The 24996-nt window shown below is 41.7% G+C and overlaps 1 protein-coding gene across 2 annotated transcripts in view; it reads right to left on the reverse strand.

The window, feature by feature from the left end:
* Positions 1-7003: 7003 nt before the first annotated feature.
* The window catches only part of plagl2 (pleiomorphic adenoma gene-like 2), a 57716-nt gene continuing 39723 nt past the window's right edge, over positions 7004-24996 (reverse strand). The window contains exons 2-4 of one of the 2 annotated variants that reach the window (XM_036007997.1): positions 14624-14806; positions 14014-14534; positions 7004-12794 (exon numbers count right to left, since the gene is read on the reverse strand). In XM_036007997.1, the coding sequence (XP_035863890.1) occupies positions 11342-12794; positions 14014-14348 (1788 nt within the window). In that variant the 5' untranslated portion in view covers positions 14349-14534; positions 14624-14806 and the 3' untranslated portion in view covers positions 7004-11341. The remainder of the gene's footprint in view (positions 12795-14013; positions 14535-14623; positions 14807-24996) is intronic. The other variant, XM_036007998.1, reaches the window with a different exon arrangement.

Consider the following 24996-nt stretch of genomic DNA (forward strand, 5'->3'; position numbering starts at 1 on the left):
TTATTGTTCTCTGACCGATCAGATAACACAAGTCCAGCAAAACACTGGTATGTAATTGCAATATAGTTCATGGTGGATGTTCGGGGCCAGATTTCAGTCCTACGAGAAATTCCAACAAGCAGAGAAGATGCATTGTCATCAAGCATCATAAGCTTCTTAGTCTTGCATTGCCAGACCTTCGGCCACAGCGTTGCGGAGGAGAGTCTGGCTTGTCCACATAGCATTGCGGGATAGGAGAATCCGTGCTCTGGTATGTTGCCATTTCTTTAAACCAATCACAATCATCTTGGGCTCACTGAGTGCCGGACAGAGCCAAGGCGCCTCTGCAAAATAGCCTCGGGAAGGAACTTGTTTTGGTGGAATGTGTACGTTCAAAGGTTGTTTTAGTCGTGCAACAGAAAACTCAGATTGGACAGATAGTCTAGCTAGCTGTCTGGATTTACCCTGCAGAGATCTGAGGAGCAGTTAACCATAGTCCTCAGAAATCCACCAGAGTTTAGAACGCCAACACAAAGAAAGCAGACGGATGTGGCGGACATCCGGCTGAAAATTAGGGACATCCATCCGAAATTCCGGCGGCACCTGAACAATCCCGGAAATGAGATGATGTCGATATAGACTACAAGCACCTAAACAAATAAGTCTTCAAAGATTAAACTTAACCACCACAGCACTCTGAGCCCTTTGGCTGAATATTGCATTGTAGTCTATCACAGTCTTTATGGTTACAATCAAACTGGTTTTTAGTTAGATCGACCCGGCTTCTCCAGGGGCAAAACATCATCTTGCGCCCTCTTCGGCCTTCATAATCAAGCCAACCCAAACACTTGTTAAACTACAAAAGAGCTGTTTGAAGAGAGCGAGACGAGCCAAAATTAAGTTACCCCTGCCACTTGGCTACGGGACGTGACTGCTCAGTAAAGCCCCAGAGGTTTCCTCAATTCAAATGAGTGTACTCGTGTATTGACCATTACTCTTTGATTTAGTTCCTCTGGGATACCATATTTACTGTACCACGCTCTGCCCTCTGTATTACGTCAGAGAGATACTGACACTTGACTGCTGTCTTATGTAAAGGCAGACAGACACTCCTCTCCTGCTGTTGGAAGTGCACATGCCAGAGGAGATTTTTTTACACATAGACTTTTAGAAAAAAGGCCCCGGGTCATGCGCACGTATGTAGGCCTATGATCGAGGGGGTTTACAATGTACATAAAAAAGAAAACGGCTTTGTAATTGTTGCGTTTCGCTGTTTTGTGGCGCTCTCTGTAATGATCCTGTCATCGTTTTAGCCAAAAAGCATGACGCTCATGATGACTCAAAAGAAACTTGGTTCTGCTACTTTTCTCTTTGTTTCTTTTACAGAATGTCCAACTTACGAAATGTACAATGACAAAACAATAAAGTGATGACAAGTTGAGTATGAAAATTATGTAATATTCTTCAATTTCACGCATGCAGACTGTTCAGTCTCAGGCTGGAGTACTTACACAGCGATAATCGCTCACTGTTATAATAACTACCATTCTTTTTTTGATGTCTCTTGCCTCCAACTTCATGGACGTGCTGTACTGGGTGTGTGTGTGTGTGTGTGTGTGTGTGTGTGTGTGTGTGTGCGAGTGTGAGAGAGAGAGAGACTTCTTTTTTGTTAAAACAGCGCCCCTGTAGCAGCTGCTAACACTGAACGCTGTGTTGTATCAAAGTGGTGTTTGTGAAGAGAATGTCACTCACCGGACTGCTTTTCCTTTCTGTCTTATTTCACAGAAACGCGGTGTTGTGTGGTAAGAATTAACATAACACTTCACCACGTGCTCTTTGGTGGATTATGTGTTTCCTGAATTACAGAAAAATTCTTGAAAAGATTCAGAAACGACTGTGAATCTTAACTTTTCAGGACTGTTCTGAGAGGTCGATGTAACGACAGGTCTTTTGAGTAGTAAGGTGATAGGGCAAGTGCTGACACGTCACTGGGGGGGGGAGAGAGATTCAATCAGGAGATTGTTTCATCACAGAGGCAGCACGCTTTAGGCGGACAGCTGCATATCAGACGCTACCACGCAGAAAATACTATTGACAAAGACGCTAAAGGACTATTTCCCACAATACAACTTTTGTAAATACACCTTTAAAAACATGAACTACAACAACAAAGAAGAGCGGGGCTGGCCCGGCGAGGGCGGTAAGGGAGCGCGCAGAGCAACGGAACCAGAGCGAAGGTTGCTTCCGACGTCGTGGTCACCGAAGCAAGCAGCCATCTTCAGACGCAAAATGACCCAGCGGCTGGGTGAGTCAGTTTAACACAGCACAACCCCTCTTAGGCAGGAAAGTATAGTATATCATCCAGGCCAGATTAGGTCTCACTCTCACGTTAAATGCATCACGCAAGGAAAAGCAGACAGGGGGATTAAAGTTATGATTTAGGTTAGCCGTTAGAAGCTGTGTTTTGTGTTTCGAGCCCAGGTTAGCTTAGCTTTTTAACAGTACATTTAGGCTGTAGTTAGAGCTGCGTTTCTTTGATCTGCTTTTATTACTTTTCAACTTCATCTGTTGACTCCAGCCTTCTGGTTGGTCTTAGCTAAATCCCGGGACCTTCAGTTTATTTTTTGACCGCTTGCTCCCACCCGCAGCAAAGTTAAAACCGCTCGCTCCGGGAGGAACTCTAGCTCACCCAGTAGAGTGTGCCCGCGGCCCTTTCCTGCATGTCGTCCCCCCTCTCTCTCCCCTTTCCTGTCTTCAAACTATCCTATCAATTATAGGCCATAAAAGCCCCAAAAAATAATCTTAAAAAAAAAAAAAAAAACGCTCCCTCCAGCGGGATTCCAAGGGTATTGCGATACATTTCTAGTAGCAGTATAACGTGCAAAATTAGTGTGTGTGTTTGTGTGTTTCTTTGTGTGTGTGTGTGTGTGTGCATGTGTGCCTCTGTGCCTGTCAAGGTGTTAATTCCTGGTTTGTCCCTATGTGTTTCCAAAGCGTTCTCGGAGGCTATGATCAAATCACAAAGTCTGTGTTGTGGTGTCTCGGTCCTCTGAAATCCTTTTTGACGAGCTCTCCAGGTTCCTCCTAAGAAAATTATACAAAAACCAAAAGAGTTTCTATTCCTGAGTTATGGCACAGTTGGCATCCCGTAAGTGTATGTGTGAGAGTCAGCTCAGTTGATGTAAGTATAGGTTAGCTCCGTAGTACTATAATTAGGGTCGTCTTGACACTCAGCTATGCATGCAGGCGTACTGGTGCAGAGCTCTGAGACATAATCCAGACCCTGGTCCAATATGAGCGTTACACACACTGTGGGACGCAAGCCAATAGTCAGATAGTCCTGAGATATTCTGGGATGGCATTATAAACTATTTTTTAGTAGGGTGCTTCACTTGAAATTTCATTACTTTCTACATTTCTTCATTTACACATTGAAGATAAGCCATCTATAAGTAGCCACTATAGTAGCCGTACAGTTCAATTCAATTCAATTCAATTTTATTTATAGTATCAAATCATAACAAGAGTTATCTCGAGACACTTTACAGATAGAGTAGGTCTAGACCACACTCTATAAAGCCCCAACAATTCCAATAGTTCCCCCAAGAGCAAGCATTAGCAGTGGCTATTGCAACAGTGGCGAGGAAAAACTCCCTTTTAGGAAGAAACCTCGGCAGACCCAGACTCTTGGTGGGCGGTGTCTGACGGTTGGGGTTATGACGGTACAGGATGTAGCGTGGCACAGCAGAGCATGGGTGGACGCGGTGGACGCAGCAGGACGTAGCCGGGCATTGCAGGGAATCGCAGAGCGTAGCAGGGTGTAACAGGTCCATAGCCACAGCTGCACCCAAGACCCAGGTCTTGGTGTCGCCCTAATCCGAGGCGATGTTCTGGGCGAAGAAGAAACATAAGGACTCCGGGGAGTAAACTCCCCAGAGCTAGGTCTAAGTTCAACTTAAGGAGTCACTGTGCCTTCCACATATATGTTTAACATTAAAACATGACGTATAAATAATATATTAATATCCATTCATTTTCATCCATCCAGCCCAGTTTAAGATGCAACCTAATTTACACAATATATGTACAGTAGTAGGGGTCCGGGGCCCCTACTCTGTTTTCAGCTAAGGGGTCCTTGACCTAAAACACATTGGAGACCCCTGCCTTAGGCCATCTAACAATCTTTTTAAATGATGACTTTTGATACTGTTGTTTTGGAGTGGATTTTCACATTTTACAAACGAAACCGGAGGAAGAAATAAGAAGAAATAGAATGCAAAGAGGGTATGAAACCGCTGGTTTGTCTTTTTAATCATTTCAACATAACACATGACAACTCCAAGATACACTGTACTGTACAATAAGTCAATAGTTCTGTTGTTGTGTTCATCATCTCTTTGGATCAACCAATATACAAATCTGTCACTTCTACATTGCAGCAACTGATTGCATGTGAGATATGTAACAAAAAAGCAAGACTTCTCATTTTTCTTTCTTTTCTCCGAAGCACATCATTTATATAATTCTCCCTGTAGTTGATAAACTCCATGCTATATAAAATAGTGTAAGTGAATGCAAATATTCTATTTTCGTTCGCCTTTTTTTTTCACCCTTTTTAATTCCAGAGGTGGCTGTTATAGCAAGTGATAAAAAATAAAAATGGCACTAAAACGAGATACACAAAAGAGGTTGGAATGCAAGACTTACATTAAGCTAGAAATATATAAAACTACATGTGGATGCTGCCTGCATCAGACAGTACCCAGTTTCTTACTAAAAGCAAAACAAAAAAAGAGAGGGAGAGAAAGAAAAGAGCATTATTAAAATCAAATCAGTTAAACTGATGAACAAATTCCCTTACAATGTTTGTGTTCTGCACCTAGTAGTAAAAAGAGATAAAGGTGAGGATAAGTGCATCCCTAGTAGGTGCAGGTCGAGGTAATGGAGCTACAGCCGAGCCAAGGAACAGAATAACATCAATGTCAGCGGAGGAAACATTTTATATCAAGTGCTTCAGAGTCGCTCTCATTTTGGAATCACCTTTTTGTGTCGGCTTACACACACATCTCTGCCAGAGAAAGAAAAAGAAGATAGAAAAACCTATGCAAAAATACTAATGGTAAGTTAAAACTGTGATTGATAAAAAAAAAAAGTCTGAATTATGAAATAGTAAGTCATAATTAAGTGATTGTAAATTGCAATTTTGTAATAATTTTGTATGTAATTAGTTGAAACTCAAAATGATGAAGATTTAAAAATATGCTCACCTACTCAGTCTAAATTGTGATTCTAAAATTCTAAATTTAAAAGGGTAAATTTGGATTTTGTCAGACATCATAATTACTATAGTAAGGCTACATTTACATTGCTACATTTTTGGTTTTTAAGCGGAGTTTTGAGCCGAAAGCGATCTCCGTGCACACAAGCGTTTTAAGCTCCAGTAGAAGAACTAATCTCCGTTTAAACTAACGGCCAAACCAAAATATCTCATCAACGTTCTCGTACACTGGGCATAAAAAAGAGCCAGCGTGGAGACTCCGCCTGTTGCTGGTAGTTGCCATGGTAACGTTAGTAGCTTAGAGACGTCATGACCCAATCATGCGGCGAAACGTTGGCGTCAGTGTCGGTGTTGTGCTAAAGGTCGCCGTTTGCGGCTGTTGAGACTGCGACGCAACCCCCGGAGATTCCAAACCAAAACGGATCATAAGTGTTTTCAATTGTCTCCGGTTTAGGGGCTCGGAAATGCCAGAGCAGGGGGAATGCCAGGTGTAAACACAGCAAAAGATATTTGTTTTTAACCAAAACGTAACAATGTAAATGTAGCCTAAGTCAAATTTCGACTTAGCATCACATAATGTTGACTTAGAATCTCATAACGTTGACTTATAGGCAATAATTGTGACTAAGTAAGTCATCCTTTTGATTTAGCACAGAATAATTTAGACTTCGTAAGACAAATGTTTGATTAATCAAGGGTATTTTTTATTTTTGATCTTGCCTAACTTTTTGTGTTATTTTTTTTCTCTTTTAATTCTTTTCTTTAGCAGAAATGTGCTTCCGTACAGGTTGGTGTAAATGAGCCCAGAGACGGGGCCCATTATCCCCAGAATGATCCCACTATGAAGAACAACTGACCCAGTCCTGGGTGAATCACCTCTATAAAAAAAAACAAAATCACCAATATGAGCGCAGGTGGTCCGATAGGTCTGTTGTTGTTGTGTTTTCACAGCTACGTATACAGCCACGTTTTTTCACTTCTGTCTTCAATTATCTTAATTAAAAGATAATACTCCTTTTCGACTACGTGATGATTTTATCTTTAGTAACATTCATTTAGCCACATCTGCGGCCACTTTGCAATGGGAAAACAAGTCATTTTTGGAACACTGTGACACTATTCATACATAAGAGTCATGCTGCGTTCCAGACACAATTTTTAGCCCGTAAGTTACGACTTCAAGTCACGACTCACAACTTGGTAGCGTTCCAGGCAAAGTCACCACAAACCCTTTTAGCTAGCATTAGCTAGAGGCTACCTAACATTGACGTTAGCTAGTGCTAGCTGATACTAGCGATTTCTAGTCGGCGACATATTTTGGGCTTCATTTAATAAACATAACCTGTAGTAGTACACAATCGTATGTGTATTGTTTTGATTACAATGTGCGGAATTACTTTACGTTGCCTATTTATGTATATTTATTTCTATTTCTCACCGTTAATCACCGGCGTCTGTACAGCATCAACAGGGGTCGCCATTGTTGTTTATGTGTGTGTGACGTCAAAAATTGTAACTGGGAGTACAACCATCTGGTACGAGTTCATGAGTAGTAAGTTAGGGGTTTAACTGCCGTTCCAGGGCACTTTCACGGGTAGAAGATCGTGAAAAACGAGTTACGGGTTGCCTGGAACGCAGCATCATTATCAGCATGTTCCTTTTGGCAGGAACAACCAGTTTAGTGACCATGGCTGTAAGCTTTTAAGTGCTAAGTTTTGGGGTCACTGACTTCATTTATTTTTTTTTTTCTTCAGTTACATGGTCTAAAAATGGCGTGCAGATGGGTCTCTGTCGCAACAGCGTTTTTTAATGGCAGGTTGTGGTCAGGTTGTGGCTTTTTGACACTGTACTGACAACCGTCTCGTTTCTCACCGCCTCAGAATAACAGAAACGTTGTTGCTGTTCTCTTCCAGTGCTTGGCTATAGAGTTGTATTAGATAAATTTATGAGAGATAGAGAGAGAGAAGGCAAAGCTGGTTTACCCAAAAGCGAGGAAGAAAAAAAAAAAGGTTTCAGAGGAGAAGGGACAGGGGGGGGCTCTTATTTAGAAGGATATTAGTGAAAAGTCTATCAAAAATACTGTTATTCTTTTGGAGAAGAGAAATACACAAAGCTTGATAAAGTCTACACATCAAACTAATGGCACATACATATACAGGATCAATACAAAATTAAAAACATATGAACATATAAGCTGAAATTTTAAAAGAAAAAAAATACTCTTTTTTTTTTTTTTTTTTTTTTTTAAAGGTTGAAAGTGCTAGAATTCAGATTAGCTCACAGAAACCCAGGGAGGACAAACTTAATACATGCCAAAAGCTTTTCTTTCTTTCTTCCTTTTTTTGTTTTCTTTTTTTTTTAGGGCTAAATGAATATTTGTTACAAAAGTATAAATTCTCAATTTGATTGCTACAAATATGGCTTAAGCCAAGAGGGTTTTTTCTTAAAAACAACCTTTTTTTTTAAGATCATAATAAAGATCAAATTTAAATCTTGCCTTTTTTAAAATATATATGTATATCATGTTAAAGTCTCACAAAGGTGCCGCCAGCTAATTTATTTAGGATCAATAAAAGGTTTGATCATTTTTGCAAGAGTCATTCAAAATAATCAAATTATCAAAATAATGACTTTCCAAGGGGGGGGGGGGAGACTTATACATGTTTCAAATTAGTTCAGAACTTGGATTATAAAATCTACCATTTTAGCGATAAAGTTGTGATTAAACAGTCAGACTGTGGGGGGGGGGAGCTTTTTCTTACATCAGTGCTTGCTGATTGTGAATTTTTAGCTGCTCCTGCCTCCCAACGTTAGACATATTTGCCTGTCTAACACGTGGGGGGGGGCCATCAGCCGCTCATCGTCGGGGGTTCCATATCCTACAGTATTTTTTTTTTAAAAACATAATCCGATAACACTTGTAGCATTTTGTATCAAGCAATTGTGCAAAAATGGAGTTTCTTCTCCCCAGGTTTTGGTAAGAAAAATAAAAAAAAAACAAATAAAAATGAGGTGATGTGTTGTGTTGTTTTTTTTTTTTCGAGGTCCTGTTTTATACAAACAGAAAATAATATATCATATGACAACAAACAAACAAATATATGACTGAGCAATACCACCCCCCCCAAGTTGTGCAGTCAGTCAGTGTCCCCCTGTGCTTTGAACGTCAAAGCATGGGAATTCGGTGAAGGCGGGTTTTTTTTTCTTCCCGGATATCGCCGTATTTTTCAGATCCTTTACCTTTGACTCTACAAAGCAGCTGAGAGAGGAGGAGGGGGGGAGTACAGAGGGGATGGGGCCTGGGGATGATGAACACTTTGTCGGTTCCGTTTGTGCATGTTTTCAGCTCGCTGTCCATCTTGCAAAAAAAGAAATGTAAATGTTCTAGTGGTCTACAGTTGTCATCCATCAGCAACCGTAGCTAAAAGCAGCAATATGTGTTTTATTTTTCATTTTTTCATGAACTGTGTCTTTCCTGGTTTCTGTCCTTTGTTTTGTTTTTACTCAACATTTAACCCTCTGAGGTCTAAAGGCATTTTCACATATCTTCATTTCACCTTTTTAGGGTTGTTTGCATATAACTGATCCCCATGTGTTTCATATCAAAATTTTCAGAACAAACTCAGCTTTCCATATAGTCGTGCCCACAGTTTTCCTAGAGCAATGTCTGAAAAATTCTGAAACGTTGATGTTGGCTTTTTGAAATCAAATCTTAACTTATGATGTGTTGTAAGAATAGTTTCGGTGCTTGAAATGAGTTTAACCAAAGTCTTTAGGTTATATATGACTAAAATAGTAAATAAATGTCTGAAATGATATGTTGTAATATCTCTTTTTGAGTTGAAGTTTGTGCGTCTTTCGTCCTCAGAGGGCTAAATTGCGATTCGGGCTATAGGCAAAAGTGAACGGGGTCTTGCGATCTATGACTGGAACAACATTTTCCGTACAAGATGAACTATCCCAGATGATGAAGGAGTTCAGCTCGGCGTGTGGCCATGGTTATGCCAGTTGCTGTTGGTCATGCCACAGACCGAACGTTAGATAAAGAGCACCGATTTCACTTTGAAGCTTCGGGTTAACTTTGGGCTCAGGTTTTTTTTAAATAGGCTGTTGGTGAATGGTTAGAAAGGATTTAAACTCCAAGACTTCCACTTGCCACTGAGCCTGTAGTGAAATCGGCTGGGATTTCACCACAGCGCAGGGGTTACATATTCCACTGGCTAAAAAGACCTACAGTCAAGAGATTTCGTCGGCCATCCATTGTCAGCATCCCAACAATCTATCTAGTTCAAATCCTAATTCTAACAGCCTTCTATAGATATATCCCATCCACAGTTCTGATTCCGCTATACTATAACTCAAGTACATGTAAAGGTAAAGATCGGATATGACAGGGAAAGCTTAAGGGAAAAAGCTAATACTTCATCCATTTTGTTTGATCAAAAATGCAAGATACACACAAATGTAAACCTGCCAGACATCAAAAAAACATCATCACTTAGTTTTAATACGTCTATCTAAAAATACACCTTACTGAGATAAAAGCAATAATAATATTCATTTTTGAGATATTTCGTACACTGCAATAACATTCTTTAACACATTTGTTTTACTCATCTGTCACTGAAATTCTTTTGTTTTCTTTTGCCATTCACATATGTCAGGGTTCATCATTACCTTGATGATGCATCTTTTTGAAAGACTGCCTAAAGATGTGTTTGTTCCAAAAAAAAAAAGAAATATATATATATATATATATATATATATATATATCTTTTTTTTTAGGGATGTTGGGCAGCCACGTAACTGCTGCAATTATCATTATGCAATTCTCAGGGGAATTTTGTAAAGATAACTGTCAGAAGGGAGACGGGTGACGGAAGGAGAGTGAGGAGAACGTCTCTGTCTCAGGCAGTGAAAACCTCTGGGAGTCACGAGAAAGGAGACAAAACGTTTCCCATGGAGATTCCTAAAGGTTAAGTGCCTTCCTCTGAATTTCTTTTTAATTTTTTTTAAAGTGCTTCTCTTAAGGAACAAGTAAAAAAAAAAAAAAGAAAAAAAGCCAGCGTGAGATTACATAATTTTCAACCAACTCACACATCTGTTGCTTAAAAATGTGGCCATGTGTGTGACTGGTCTCTGTGTTTGGCAGCAAACAGATCTCTTATCATTCATATGATAAGAGTCTGTTTTTCCATTTAGTGAGCTATTTTCAATACAACTGACCTGACTCTAGGAGCACACTGGTTGCAGTTACAGAAAAATAAAAAGGACATCTATCTCGTTTTTTTTTAAAATCTTATTTAAAGAGCACTTCTTTAGAGGCAGAGGGGGGTTTTGTGGCTCTAGTTGTCTAGAGGGGGATTTTAGAGTTAGATCATTGACTGTGTGAATGTCTATATCACTTAATTCCTTCACTGGGAGGGAGAGAGAGAGAGAGAGAGAGAGAGAGAGAGCAAGAAAGCAGAGGCTCTCTGTACGGATTGTGACGTTTAGGTAATTAGAGTGGGTGGTTCAAAACTCGAGATGAGACACATGTTCTTACATTTGGAAAAGAAAAATAAAGTAAAACAAAATATCCACTTCAAACTATATATTTTTTTTCTGGGTCACAACAAGACAGATAATCTTCACTAAAAAATTATCTTTGATTTTTTTTTTTTATATTATTACTTAAAGTATGCAGTACCACGCCTTTTGGCCTACTGATCCTGTCCTCTATACTACTAAATAGGGGATGGAAGGGGGATAAAAGGGGAAGTAAATGGAAATAAAAAGGATGGGTTAATACATTGTTATAACTATAGGAGGGGGGGGGGGGCAAAAAGCCCAAATAAAAGCTCCTTCAACTTCTTTTCTCACCTTTCCTTTTTTGCTCAAAGGGGTTTAACTTTCTTTTAAGGCTCAATCAAAAGCTTTTGTGCACTTTCTGATAAGGCTTCTAAGTGTATTTTCTTGTGTATTTATTTATTCTAATTCTCCAACTTCTTCAACAGGCCCTGTAAAAGAACCACAACCCGAAATATCCATACTGAGCTGAGGATGGTATGGAGGCCATCTTGGCTGGGCCAAGGGCTGGCTCTCTCACTGGAAGGCCTGGTGGAAGCGAGGCAGCGTGGTGGTACTAAGGCTGGAGCTGAACACTGGTGGGAGGGGGTGCAGGGGTCCGAGGCCCAGACCCCCGCTGGAGCTCTGCTGCTCCTGAGGTTGCGGTTGCAAAGAGGTAAGAGGTGCTGCGGCGTGGGGCTCGGCAGCGTGCAGAGATGAGGAAGAGGAGGAGGAGGAAGAAGAGGGGGTCGCGGATGAGGTGTAGCCCATCACCAGGCCTCCCGTGCTCATGGGGGCACTGTAGGGAGGCAGGTTGAGGGGCAGGAAGCCCAGCAGGTGGGAGAAGTCCATGTTAGCAGCGCACAGAGACTCGGCGATCACCGCAGGGCTCTTGGACAGGAGGTGATCCCCGCAAAGCTCGTCCACCAGGCCCGAGGTGGGCTCCAGTCCGTCCTTGTGGGGTGAGGCAGCAGCATGTGGCTCTGCAGAGGGAACCGGGCCTGGAGAGCCACTCTGCAGATCCATGAGGAAGCTCTCCATCTCCACTTTCAAGGGCTTGTCCAGCAGGTATGAGGTAGATCCCAGCTGGTATTTGGGGGCTGGCTGGGGCTGGTGCTGCTGCTGGGGAGCCTGGGGCTGGTGGTGCTGGGGCAGCGGAGGGGAATGGTGGTGGTGGTGATGGTGGTGGTGATGGTGGTGGTGGTGGGAGTGTGGGTGAAGAGGACCAGGGGATTCCATGTGACAGCCCATGCCCATAGCTGCAGACAAGGGACTGGGCATCAGGGACGGGTGCGGGTGACCCACCCCAGAATTAGACATGGCCTGGAGATGGTGGGGGTTGTACATGCCCATCGGAAAAGGGGCCCCACTGGGGAACGGTTTGCCCATCATGGGGTCTTTGTTGGGACCCATGCCGCACATCATGGGGCTGAGCTCCTCCTTCACAGAGCAAGGGGGCGACCCAGAAGCCAAAAGACCTAGCATGTCGGGAGGCTCCGGCTTGATCTTCAGCAGCTCTTGCGAGTGGCTCTTCTTCACGTGGCGCGTCAGATGGTCCTTCCTGCCAAAGCGCTGGGCACAGTACTGGCATAGGAAGTCCTTTCGGCCCGTGTGGACCACCATGTGCCGTCGCACATCCTTCCGTGTGTAGAAACGGCGATCACAGTGGTCGCACGGGTGTTTTTTCTCCTTGGTGCCGCCCGAAGACTTCCCAGAGTGGCTCTTGAGGTGCTCCAAGAGCACGGGCGTGCTCTCGTAGCTCTGCATGCACACTTTACAGGTGAGATCCCCGGCCGTGGCAGAGTGCATGGCCACATGGCGCTTATATCCCAGCTTGGTGTTGTAGTGCTTCCCACACTCTTCACACTTGAAGGCCTCCTTGTTGGGGTCATGGGTCTGCAGGTGGTTCTTCAGGTGGTCTTTGCGGTGGAACATTTTCTCACAGAATGAACACTGATGGGTCTTCTGTGGAGAGTGTGTGGCCATATGCCTGGGAAACACAAGAAAAAAGAGAGACTGTAAATGGTAGGGTGTTACACATTCCTTGTCTTATTGTCACATTGGTTATGCAGTCTGTCAGTAGTGTGCATGCTAATGTGAGGCATGACTTCCTCTTAGTCAAACCACTTGTGCCCACATAAATGAGTCACAGTGGTTTACAGCAAGGACCCAGAATGGGTTTTAGAACCACTTCCTGGGATTCACAGTATTCCAAACATCCTAGTATGTTGATGAGTTTGAGATTAGATTTTTTTGGCCACTTGGAGGAAAAACACAAAGCTGTAAACACATCATTGACATTTAACAGTTGCTCATTTACACATCCAGAATTTACATACAGAATCAGCAACATTATCATTAATTTAGAGTCTGGTTCTCGGCCAACTGATGAATGTAAGTCCAACATTTACTTTCTTTTTAGCTCTGACTTTGGTCTCCACCATCTGAGGGAAATGTCTGGCTGTTGAGCTCCTAAATACTCCACTAATGCCGTGTTTCCACTGTATGGTACAGCTCTGCTTCACTCACTCTTTAGCTACCAGTACTTTTCTTTTCGTTTTCCACTGAAGAAGGTACCCCCTCAGTGTAGGTGTGATTCTCAAATGATCACCATAGTGATGCGACATATCATCTTCAACGCGACACTCTGAATCCTTTCATCAGCAACCAAAACAGAGGAATGTCTGCGCTTTGTCAATTGTACGGCGTTGTGTACGCGGTAGTGTATGGCATAGTGTACGGCATAGTGTACGCATAGTGTACGGCATAGTGTACGGCGTAGTGTACGGCGTAGTGTACGGCATAGTGTACGGCGTAGTGTACGGCGTAGTGTACGGCGTAGTGTACGGCGTAGTGTACGGCGTAGTGTACGGCATAGTGTACGGCGTAGTGTACGGCATAGTGTACGGCATAGTGTACGGCGTAGTGTACGGCGTAGTGTACGGCGTAGTGTACGGCATAGTGTACGGCGTAGTGTACCACGTAGTTTTGTGGGTTGCCATTTTTTTTAAATCTGGGTCAAGTGAATAAAGACATTGCGGTCACACTACTCAAGTCACTACTTTTTCAGTCTCACACATGTTGAATAAAAGTAAAAAGTATAGCCTTTCTAAAGTTGCTCAATGAGGATTTTAAGAAAGCTAAATAAACCATGCCTCAGGCTGTATTTAAAAGGATGTGAATTGAGCGATATGATTAATTCTCAGTACCTGAAGAGTTTGTATTTGGAGCTGAAGGCCTTAGGACAGTGTGGCTGTGAGCAGTGGAAGGGTTTCTCTCCTGTGTGACTCAAGGCGTGCAGCCGGAGCTTCTCCTGTGAGGCGAACAGGGCCCCGCACACCAAACACTCGTTCCCACTCGCTTTCCCTACCCTTTCTCCTTCTCCTTCCCTCTCCCTCTCTCTCTCTCTCCCCCTCTCTCTCTCTCTCTCTATCCGTGGCAGCGGGGCAGCGCTCCCAAACAGCTTGGCGGCAGTCCGTCGTCCCTCTTCCTCCGGCGTCAGTGCGGTAAAACGGTGTGAGGCATCGGCGGCAGCAGCTGCCATGGCAGCCCTAGAGTGCCGCTGCCATGAAAATATACTTTTGGCTCCCCTGCCTTGCAGGCTCAACTTGGGAAGTTGTGGAGGGGGGGAGGGGGGGGGGGGGCAGGGGGGGTTATCGAAAAAAGAAGATGCTCGACAGCTCACAGGAAGGGCCAATGATCCAGTGGAAACATCAAGGTAAGCCAAAATCTGCGGTGAGATAGAAAGTGCATGCTTTGAAGCTAACTGCTAAGTTAGATTACATTAGACATACTGTTCACATAAAGCCAACTGTTTACCTGTTGAAATACTACTTGTCTTTCGTCTCTGCACTTTTGTTCTCTCTCTCTCTCGCTCCCTCTCTCTCTCGCTCTCTGCTTCAGTCGCTCCTCTCCTTCGCTCTCTTGTTCTCTCCTCCTCACCCGGTCCCAACAGCTATGGTTGGCGGTGAGTGGGAAACACTGCTCTGCATTTTTACTGTCCTGCAAGGAGAGAGCAAACATGACAAACATAAAAAGGTAAGTTAACAAAAATGTGACTACGGCGTCCTTTTATTTGAAAAGCTTTGACAAAATTGTAACAAAATGCACTGATGTAGACAACAACTCAGAACCTCAGAATCTGAGCATGTCATTTGCAAATTACACTTCAAAAGCAAGTTTCCTCTGAGCTCACTAGGGGGAGCTGAACGACAAGTCTGACTGACATGACACGACCTGCAAAGGTTTAGCAAAATACTGTTTTGTCAATGATGACTCTCAATCACAGTCACAGCATAACACCCGTACTTGTATAACCAAACGTGTGAAGATGGAATGGAATTACACAGCCTCATCATGTGCGTCTGCAGATGAGAGAATAGTGCACAAAGCCAGCTTTGTGTGTGTTTATGTACATGTATGTACTTGTTATGAAACTGGTTAAGGCTCCTGTAATCCTTGGGGGAAAACACACAACCCTCAGGGTAGAGAGAAGGTTTTGGGGAGGAAGGGGGGAGGGGGCGTGTTTGTGCCACAAACTCAGGCTTTCTAGAACCAGCACTACCTGTTAACCTGAATTCACCAAATTCTTTACAAAAGCGAAAACAGTCGCACACTTTGAGGTGAAAAAGTGGACAGAATGACTGATAACTGCACTCAAACAGCTGCAGTTGTTTATTAAAATAAACCACAAACTATATTAACTCATGTTCCAAAAAAGACCGCTGAACTCTCTCACTCCCTGTCATCTCTGCATTCCCTTATTTACCCTCAGTGACCTGTGTGACTCCTGCTTGCTAACACACCAGCTAAGTCCAAGGTTGAGCGGACACAGCGCTGATCACAATGTTCGCCGCGCTCCGAGCGCCAGTCACGTGAACCGAGAGAGCATATAAGTCCCGTAAACACGTGGGAATATGTGACAGAATGCACACCCATGCGCCATGTCTGCACATACATACATACACAACTCCAGATGTAATGGCATCCTTTCTGTGTGAGAGGTCAATGAGTTGAGAAAGACAGCAAATCTCTTGGAATCGGCTCTGAGTGCTTTTGCAGATGCTCATATTTACATGTTTACGTAGAAATGCACAAACACGTATCCACAGGTGGCTAAAACATGTGCATATGAGAGTTTTTGTGTCTGTGTGTTCATGTAATTTTCTTTTACGACACAAGATACACATTAGCACATGCGTGCCTGTGTGCTCACGTACGTCTCGGTGTGTACATGTGCATACACGTGTGTTTGTTCTTGTAATGTATGTGTGTTTACAGCGGTGGTTAAGAGGACCTGACAGCTGTATCGTTGTGTGGTGGTCATCACCCAGCGGGGAGGGTGCAGGGGGGTGACACCCATCCCATTGACCACCCTCAGGGAGCCCGGCTCTATTGTGCAGCCTACCCACATCGCACATTCCTGGCCTGAACCATGCCGTGTCTCCCTGCCTCTCTCCTCCGCACACAACAGCACATACAACACACAGTTCTGGTCACACCGAATGCAACATCATGTAACCCCACCCCCCACCCCCCCCCCAAGCCGACATGCTCAAACGCACTCACAAAGGCGCGCACACAGACAGCCAGATATAGTACAATGAAGAGAATCTACACCATCAAGTTACAGAAATAAACCAAATAGAGCTTGAACACAAAGGGCACACCATGACAGACCATGTGGAGCGGTAACTTCACGCACGGATGCCCTCAGGCCTGAACAAGCCCAAATGACTGACCTATGCAATAGTATCATGCTTGCATTATGTATACATAACATTAAAACTCTATTTTCAATGAAAGTGTCTTAGTTACCCTACATATCTCACTGTTTTGTTACCACACCACTGATCGTTAACCAATACAACCTTGAGCAGTGATGCTTGGCTTTATACACCGAGGGCCAGATGTACTAACGCTTTTGTGCCCACTTCAGGCGTATTTGTTTCGCAACGTGCGTGTAAAAGCATGGCGAGGTAAGTGCAAACAGGCCGCACTGAGGTAAAAGCACAAACTGCCTGTCACGGGAATTGAAAATGGCAAATTGCGCTTTTCCGTGTCATGTATATGCATTCACGGGAGGGTCAAGGGGAAAGTGGGAGTTTCCCATAAGAGATGGGAGGGGAAACGTAAAGTGCGTCTAATTATGTATTTCGCGGTATGTACAAAAACCGCCCATGAAAGCGAGCCTCTATTTTGCGGTGAAAATTCTCTGCCTCTTAAAAGCAGGTGTAAACCAGCCACAAGCGAGTTTCCTCGCATATGCCTCCTGGTGAAATGGCAGCAGTAATCCGAGCAAGATGAAGACACAGGCCAAGGAGATGAGCTAAAAGGACTTTTGCCACAAGGATCACACTTTTTCAGTTGAGTGAACACGAAATCATTAAGCGTTACAGATTAAGCAGCCATGCAATATTACAGTTACTGGAAGAAATCAAAGATGACATTGAATCTCCGACTCAGCGTTCACATTCCATTCCAGCAGTTGTTAAACTCCTTGCTACATTACAAATATTGTACAAGTACTTAACGCTTTGCTACAGCGCAATTTACGGTATAGTGGGCGGAGAAAGGCGCTGAATACCCGATGAACTGCAGGTTTGGTAAATATGATGTAAGGTGAAGTATCACAGCGTGTGCTTTCTGCAGGTTGGCCATGGCGCTGATAACGCTACCAAGTGAAAGCTAGCTAGTGAGATAGCCAAGGCTAGCCTTAGCTAAAGCAAAAAGTACTTGCTTTTTTTCCTCCCTTGTTCTCGCTGTAACTGAAAAATACTCATTTTGATGAACTAGCATCTTGGTAATTCAGTTTGTTATCCAACAGAACTAAATGAGGCAGTAGCCAAATCCAATCACGATATAGAAAAATACAGCTAAACTAGTCCTGCTAAATGTTAACTAGCGTTAGCTTAGCTCAGCAGAGTAGCAAAAACAACCCACTCAGCTTTTGACTCCACTGGAATTCAGAATTTGGTGTGGTTAAATCACTTTTAAATCATATATAACAAGGCATTTATTGTAGATTAAGTTCTGTATCGACCTTAAGTAGAACAAGAGTAACAGCTGATAGACACACACAAAAAACTTTCTGTTTTCTAACCTGCAGTTTGCTAACCAGCCTGAACATTTTTACCCTTTTTCACAACTTCACCCTTGGTGTAGTTACTGTTCTGTGCCTTTGTAGGGAAGAACAGGCCTACATTAGTATGATTAATAAGTTAGCACTCAGTTACAATTGAGGCATGTGCTCTACCATCATTTGAAGCAACAAATCTCTACACTTCCCTGAACATTGTACATCTTTCAAGTATATTTTTTATCTTTTTCTCAGTCAACCAGTGTCATTATTGATTTTCCATCAGCCTATTACAGTTTTTTTTCAATTGCTAAACGACAGTGGTCACAACTGAAACCACATGTGCAAAACTCTAACTACAGTCTGCACTACCAACAGTCACATGAGCTAAACAGTTCGCATCACCTGCAAAACTCATTCCAAGCAACACAACTCTTCACACACGTCTCAAAACAGACTCAGTGCAGCCAAACACTATGAACAAGCCTCACTGACATAACACACACTGTCACTCACACACTGAGAGTAGAAACACTAGCATCAAACACCAATACAGAAATTACAAACTTTCTCATCTTCACAGTTTGAACAATTTGAGTGACTTCACACTACTCAATAGTTTCTTTAAAGAAAAGATATAGAGTTTACAGTATGGCAATTTTTATGTAAGGTAAATAAGAAGGAATGAAAATCAGCAGTTTGCTTCAATATAGTATTTTGTCTCTAGTAATTTATGGAATTACTGGAAAAAGATTAAAGGTGCATAACAGTAACAAAGAATAGTGTGACTAATCCTGCCTCTCTCTAGCATCATGTGGCAAGTTTTCCTCATCTGCATCATCTCTAAATAAAAATGAATGTGGTGTTTCCATTGCTTTCACCTCCATTATTTTCTGAAAAACAGGAAGTCCACAGTTTTACTATAGTAAAGGTAGTGGTTTTCACTTTTTTTAACAGCTGTGTATGTAACCTCAGACATCTTACCTGGACATTTTGGTATCTTTGCTCTTTTACCTGTTTCTCTCAAACGGTACAGTGTATAATTGTTTCATTCTTATTTGATGTTTGTGTACAAAAAAGGCTTTCTGAGCTTTCTCTATATAAATACCGTATATGTTCACCAACTAGCCTAAAACAAGACACCTGCTTAGGCTTTCAGCTAAAATAGTAATCAGCAGTGTTTGATAGGCGCCAGACTGAAATCTATTCTGTTCTGAATGTGTGGTTAACAGTTTTGACAGCAGTGTGTTAGCATTTTAACAAAGTGCTGTAAATCCACAGTGTTGTGCATGTTGTGGTTAAAGTCATAAGATAAGTGTGTAGAGTTTGAAAACTGTGTTCAAGCAATGAAAAACGAACTAGAGTTTGGTCCACATGAACTGCTGCTGTGCAGACTGTAGTTAGAGTTTTCCACATGTTGCTTCAGTTGTGCCTACTGTCGTTTAGCAATCGAAAAAAACTGTAATCAACAACCTCTCTCATGTTTCTACAACTCAATAAAGTCTTCAATCAACATGGACCCTTTTTTCCTATGTTTTTGTGTCTAAGTGACTGATGGGAACAACAATCTTTGAAATTGGTCCAGTATGGACCTTTTTCACAGCAGACATTTTGACTTGTCATAGTAGGAAAAGCACAGCTGAAATTGATAACCTTAACGATGGCTCAATTCCATCAAGTGTCCCAGTAAGCTGTTTCAGTGAGTCAGCATGCACAATACCAGGGCCTCTCCTAAGTGGAATGCAGCCATCATTAATGGTTTTGAATACACCTGTGCTTTTCCTACTATGACACGTCAACGTGTCTGCCGTGAAAAAGGTCTATTTAAGCGAGAACGCTGTGAGCAGCAGCCGCAGATGCAGGCAAATGTGCATCGTCAAGTTAGTCTGCTAAAAGTGGACTAATATAATGAAGTGTATTTCACGATGCTAAAATTACTGTTCATTTACATGGCGTCTGGTGGCTTTAGCGGATGATTTTATGTTTAAATAAAAGGATCTTACTCTTTAACAGAGAGGTCGACCATAGAAATCCTTTCCATAACGTTGTCAGACACTTTGAATATTAATTAATTAAGCCTGTCAATGGCAAATGAGCACTTTTGTGAACGTAAATGGAAGGTGCACAATTGCCACATAACTCACATTGTAGCTTGTAGGCTATCGCTGACTGCTGACAGCAGCGGTCTTGCTTAATAATGGACCAATTTTGAAGGTTAGTTGTTCACATCAGTCACTTAGACACAAAAACATAGCACAATAGGGTCCAGTTTGAAAAAAACTGAAGTTACCCTTTAATGTATAGAGCGACCAGCGTGTGCATTGGTAGGTTTCTCGCATGTCTCTCTGCAGCACTTCACACTCATGTTCCCCATTATGTAGCAATCAACTAATGAAAACCCGGCTGAGGTTTCTCTCATGTGTTACCACTCCACATGTTTAAACCCCTTCAGTTCGCTCACTGTTCCCCCCCCACTGTTATGTTTGTACAGTAAATCCATCACCATCCCTCTGCAGCTAGAATCAACTGTGATGTACAGTACGAGCTCCAGATGCACTCATGTTCAAACACTGGTCTCACACACTCAACACTTGTGTCTGCACACGACAAACAAGCAACATTTAAGTGGAAATATGAACCAATTGTAACCAATACATATTGTACACGTATTGATTTATTTTTTATATTTTCATACAGTCATCTATTTTTGTTTCAAAGGCCATTTGTAGTTTCACAGCTTTCATCAGTTTTATCTAGAAAACTGTTGTCAGCTTTGTTATTTTTCTTTTAAATCAGTTTTTTATTGCACATTAATCTTAATCTTAAATTTGGAATTCCATAGCCATTGTCCATAGCCTAAACTTTCATGCAGGGTTTATACTGTATATCGCAATCTGGTGCACTCAACAGCACTTATGTTCAATCACTTGGAAAGTGAAAATGAACTCTCTTTTTCTACTATATCAAGTGCTTTCTAGTAGTCAGCATAGGCGCGTACTTCTCTTCACCAAAGAGAGATTGGATGCTAACAACACACTTGGAATTTTCTGTCGAAATCAGGTGATCCATGACAAATACTTGCTATTTGTTTCGGTGATGTTTTTCTCAATTCTGATGGACTATTTTAAGGTATAAATATAACCTAAGGCACTCAATCCTAAAAAGATACAGGGATGGGACAGAATTAATTTTCTATAAACAGAAAACAAGACAGCTGTGTAAACTACCTTTCTTTGAATATTCAGCCCTGCTTCAAAAACATCATCAAAGTAGTAGCATATCCTATTAGATTCCGCTAAGGATTTCTAAGGATGTCGACCTTTCTGTTAAAGAGTAAGATCCTTTTTTTAAACAGAAAAAAATCCGCGAAATTGTGTTCGCTAAACCCACCAGACTCCACGTAAATAAACAGTAATTTTAGCATCGTAAAATACACTTTATTCAAAGTCGACAGAAACAAAATAAAACTATGAAAAGCCGTTTTGGGTCGTCTTTCCACTTTTCCAACCATCACAAGTCTAGTTTTGGTTGAAATAAACACATAGTTTACCGATTTACATGTGAAAATATGTTGGCTCTATACACGCTAAAAGTATTGCTTTTTTAAATGGAATCTGGTGGGTTTAGCACTAGCAACTTCAGAGTTGTTTCTGGTTTAACAGAAAGGTCTCAAAGAGGTTTTAAAGGTCTATCTCTGAAGGGATCCTTTCCATAATGTAGTCAGACACTTAGAATATTAAACTGAGCCTGTCAGCGGCAAGACAAGTACTTTTGTGAAGGTAAATACAAGCTGGACAATTGCCCTAACTTACATTGTAGCTTGTTTCGCCGCTGCCGACTGCAGCGATCTCGCTTAATAATGGGCCAATGTCAAAGATTGTTGTTCCCATCCGTCACTTAGACACAAAAAAGGAAAATAGGATCCAGGAAAAAAACGGTAGTTACCCTTTAACTGTGAAATTTCCCTTAATAGTTTTGCTAATGTTCTTCTCATTCAGAACACAAGACAAAATAAAAGTTTAGTTGCAAAACGTGCAAAATAATAAATATTTTTCAATTAATATGTTTTTGTGATCGGAGCCAAAATCGTAATCGCGAAAAGAATTTCAATTAATTGCACAGCCCTAGGCCTACTAGAAATGCTACTTTATTGCACTCTAATTCCACAGGTCTAGGGTTATACAATGAAAATAAAATAAATGAACATAGATTCTTTGGTCAAACTTTTTTCATTTGAAGTTAACATAAGTGATAGTGAAATCATGTTAAATATCATCTAACACTGACTCATCAACCAACTTATATTCTGATTGTGTGAAATGTAATGTCAATAGAGTTAAAATGATTTGTCAATTGACAAAAGAAAAATCAATCGTTGCAGCCCTAGATGTCAGTAATGGGTAATGACCATCTTGTTTGTGACAAACTAGGGCTGAACGATTAATTGTTTTGAAAATCGAAATCGAGATTTGAAAGAATGCAATTAGCTAATTGTGAAGACCACGATTAATCTAATGTGCAATGTTTAGTTGAATGTTTGGTGTAACATTTGGTTTAACATTTTCTATTATTTACTGTTCAAATGCTGAAATAATTCAATTCAATTTTATTTATAGTATCAAATCATAACGAGTTATCTCGAGACACTTTACAGATAGAGTAGGTCTAGACCACACTCTATAATTTACAAAGCCCCAACAATTCCAGTAATTCCCCTATTACATATCACAGATTGTTTACAGAAATGTCCTATTTTTAGTGGATTTTTCATTGATTTTTAAATTACTTCATTTAACATGATCGTAGAAGGTGCAACGTGTAGATGCTGCTATTATACTGAGACATATCAGACATTTCAGTTTACAGGAAAGTACTGATATTTTTCTATTGGAATTGTTTTTTTAAATTGTTTATTATTATAACTTTAGCTTTTGTGATAAATGTTCTGTGTTTGACTGTTCAATGTTCCATGCTTATCAAAAGAAAAACACTTATTGCTGGCAATTCCTATCTATGTTCTCATCCTTGCATAAGAATATAGAGCGCTTTTGATGGTGTCTCATGTTATAATGCTCCATGACATGTTTGATCTGTTACACAGTGAATATTGAACTATTCAACTTTTAAGAAAAAAAAACGCAAATTCAAATCGCAATTAGATGTTTTCCCCAAATCGTTCAGCCCTACTACAAACATACTACACAGGTTATAGGTCAGAGCACACAGTGCTTCATAGCCAGGGCTTTCCACCAGCGCACAAACAGCCCAACTGCAGCCATTTCCACCCACTTATCACACTTCGCCCGTCACTGCAGTGATCACAGAGGAAAGAAACCCACTGGCTGCAGGATGGAACTTCGTTCCAAAATGGCAGATGCCGCTACAACAAACACCCCACAGCACATTCACATGGAACCTCTGCTTATTTCTCCTAATCAAAAAACGTTGAAGGCAGAATGGAACCGCCACTTTCCAAACCGCCAGGGTGTCTTTGGTTTCTGTCCTGGATGAAAGAGCTTCCACATTCCTTTCCTGAGGGGTCAGAGGTCAGCCTCTGCACTGCCTGCCTGCCCGCCTGCCACGGCTCCCGCATGCTGAGTGACTGGTATTAACCCTCTCACTGCCTGCCGCAGCCATACTGAGTAACATGTGGGAAAGGTTTCAGGGTTTGTCAGATTCTTTTGGTGGTGGTGGTGGTGGTGTTGTTGTTGCCAGGCCAAACCAGGCCAGCCTGTGCAGAACCGTGATCCACATGGCTACAGACGCTGCTTGACTTAACTATACAGTACAAACAAACTAAATATAGAAAGTGAGTTCACCGTTCGGAGCTTAGGTGACAACAGCCGCTGATGGGTGGTGAAGTGTGTATGTGTGTGTATGTATGTGGGAGGGGGGAGGGGTTTGCACAAACTTTTGCTCTAAAACGTAAGAAAAGATAATTGACACAACTTAGGAATGTCACGTGCTGTACGAAAAACAGGAAAGTTGTAGAAGGTGTTTCATTAATATGTGACTAAATGCCTCTAAATGCTAAATACATCTCATAAACAGTGTTTTAGGTTGTGACCTTACTTTGTTGCTCAATTTGAAAAGTGCACATTTAACTGCACATGCTGTTATCAAGCAAAATGAGCAGTGCTTCCAAGCGTGGGGATTATTTCTTAATTTTAAAACTTTTATACCAAGCACACTAAAATCTTTTTTCAGCGGCGGTGTATTGTTATTTTATAGTTTTAGACAGCTCTTGGGTTGTTTTAGTTGACATTTATCTTGTTTTTAGGGGCAACCTTTTTTACTAGAAATGTTATTCAGGATTTTATAGTCACACTTGCGTTGTTTTTCTGCCTTTGCTATTGTTTCTGCATATCTCCAGTAAAACAGACTGGAAAAAGAGATTTTTAAATTAAAAAAACATAAATAATAATAATGAATCAATTGTCAGTATGAAATATAACAGAATTATCTCATTTTTCGACCTTTTGAAATTATGTGAAAATGGTTATGGGTTAGGGTTATTTAAAAAAAAAAAAAAAAAAAGTTGCTAAACACAACTTTACAAGACCCCCATTACAAGCATGTTAAACTATAACAACATGTGAACAATTCAGATGGACCTGGAGAGGGACTGTGGCAATGCAGGGAGTTCTCAAAAGTAAATACGGAGTGGTAGAAGCAGCTAGATAAGGACTGAGAGAGTGTGGGAGTCTGAGAAAGCTTCAGCAAACCAAGTCAAAGATAAAGAACGAGCAGAGTTAGCCTGAGAGAGATGGAGAGTGGAGTGTGTGTGTGTGTGTGTGTGTGTGTGTGTGTGTGTGTGTGTGTGTGTGTGTGTGGGGATTAGTGCGGGGCAGAAGCGAAGTGAAAGAGAGAGGGATAAAGGATGACAAAAAAGGGAGGGAAAAACTGGAGTCACTTGCAACAGTGGAGTCAGGGGTCTTTGCAACAGTCAAGTGACTCCGGAGAGAAGAGAAGAGGGCGGGTGGTGGGGGGGGGGGGGGTCATGCTTTACTAACTTCTTTGACCAGAACTGGAAGCCAGAGAGGATGAAGGCCGCATGGCCGCATTCTGACGGTACGATAACTTTCAGCAATAATATCACGGTTTCACAGTACAG

This window comes from Sander lucioperca, chromosome 12 (assembly GCF_008315115.2).
Source record: "Sander lucioperca isolate FBNREF2018 chromosome 12, SLUC_FBN_1.2, whole genome shotgun sequence".
NCBI classification, from domain to species: domain Eukaryota; kingdom Metazoa; phylum Chordata; class Actinopteri; order Perciformes; family Percidae; genus Sander; species Sander lucioperca.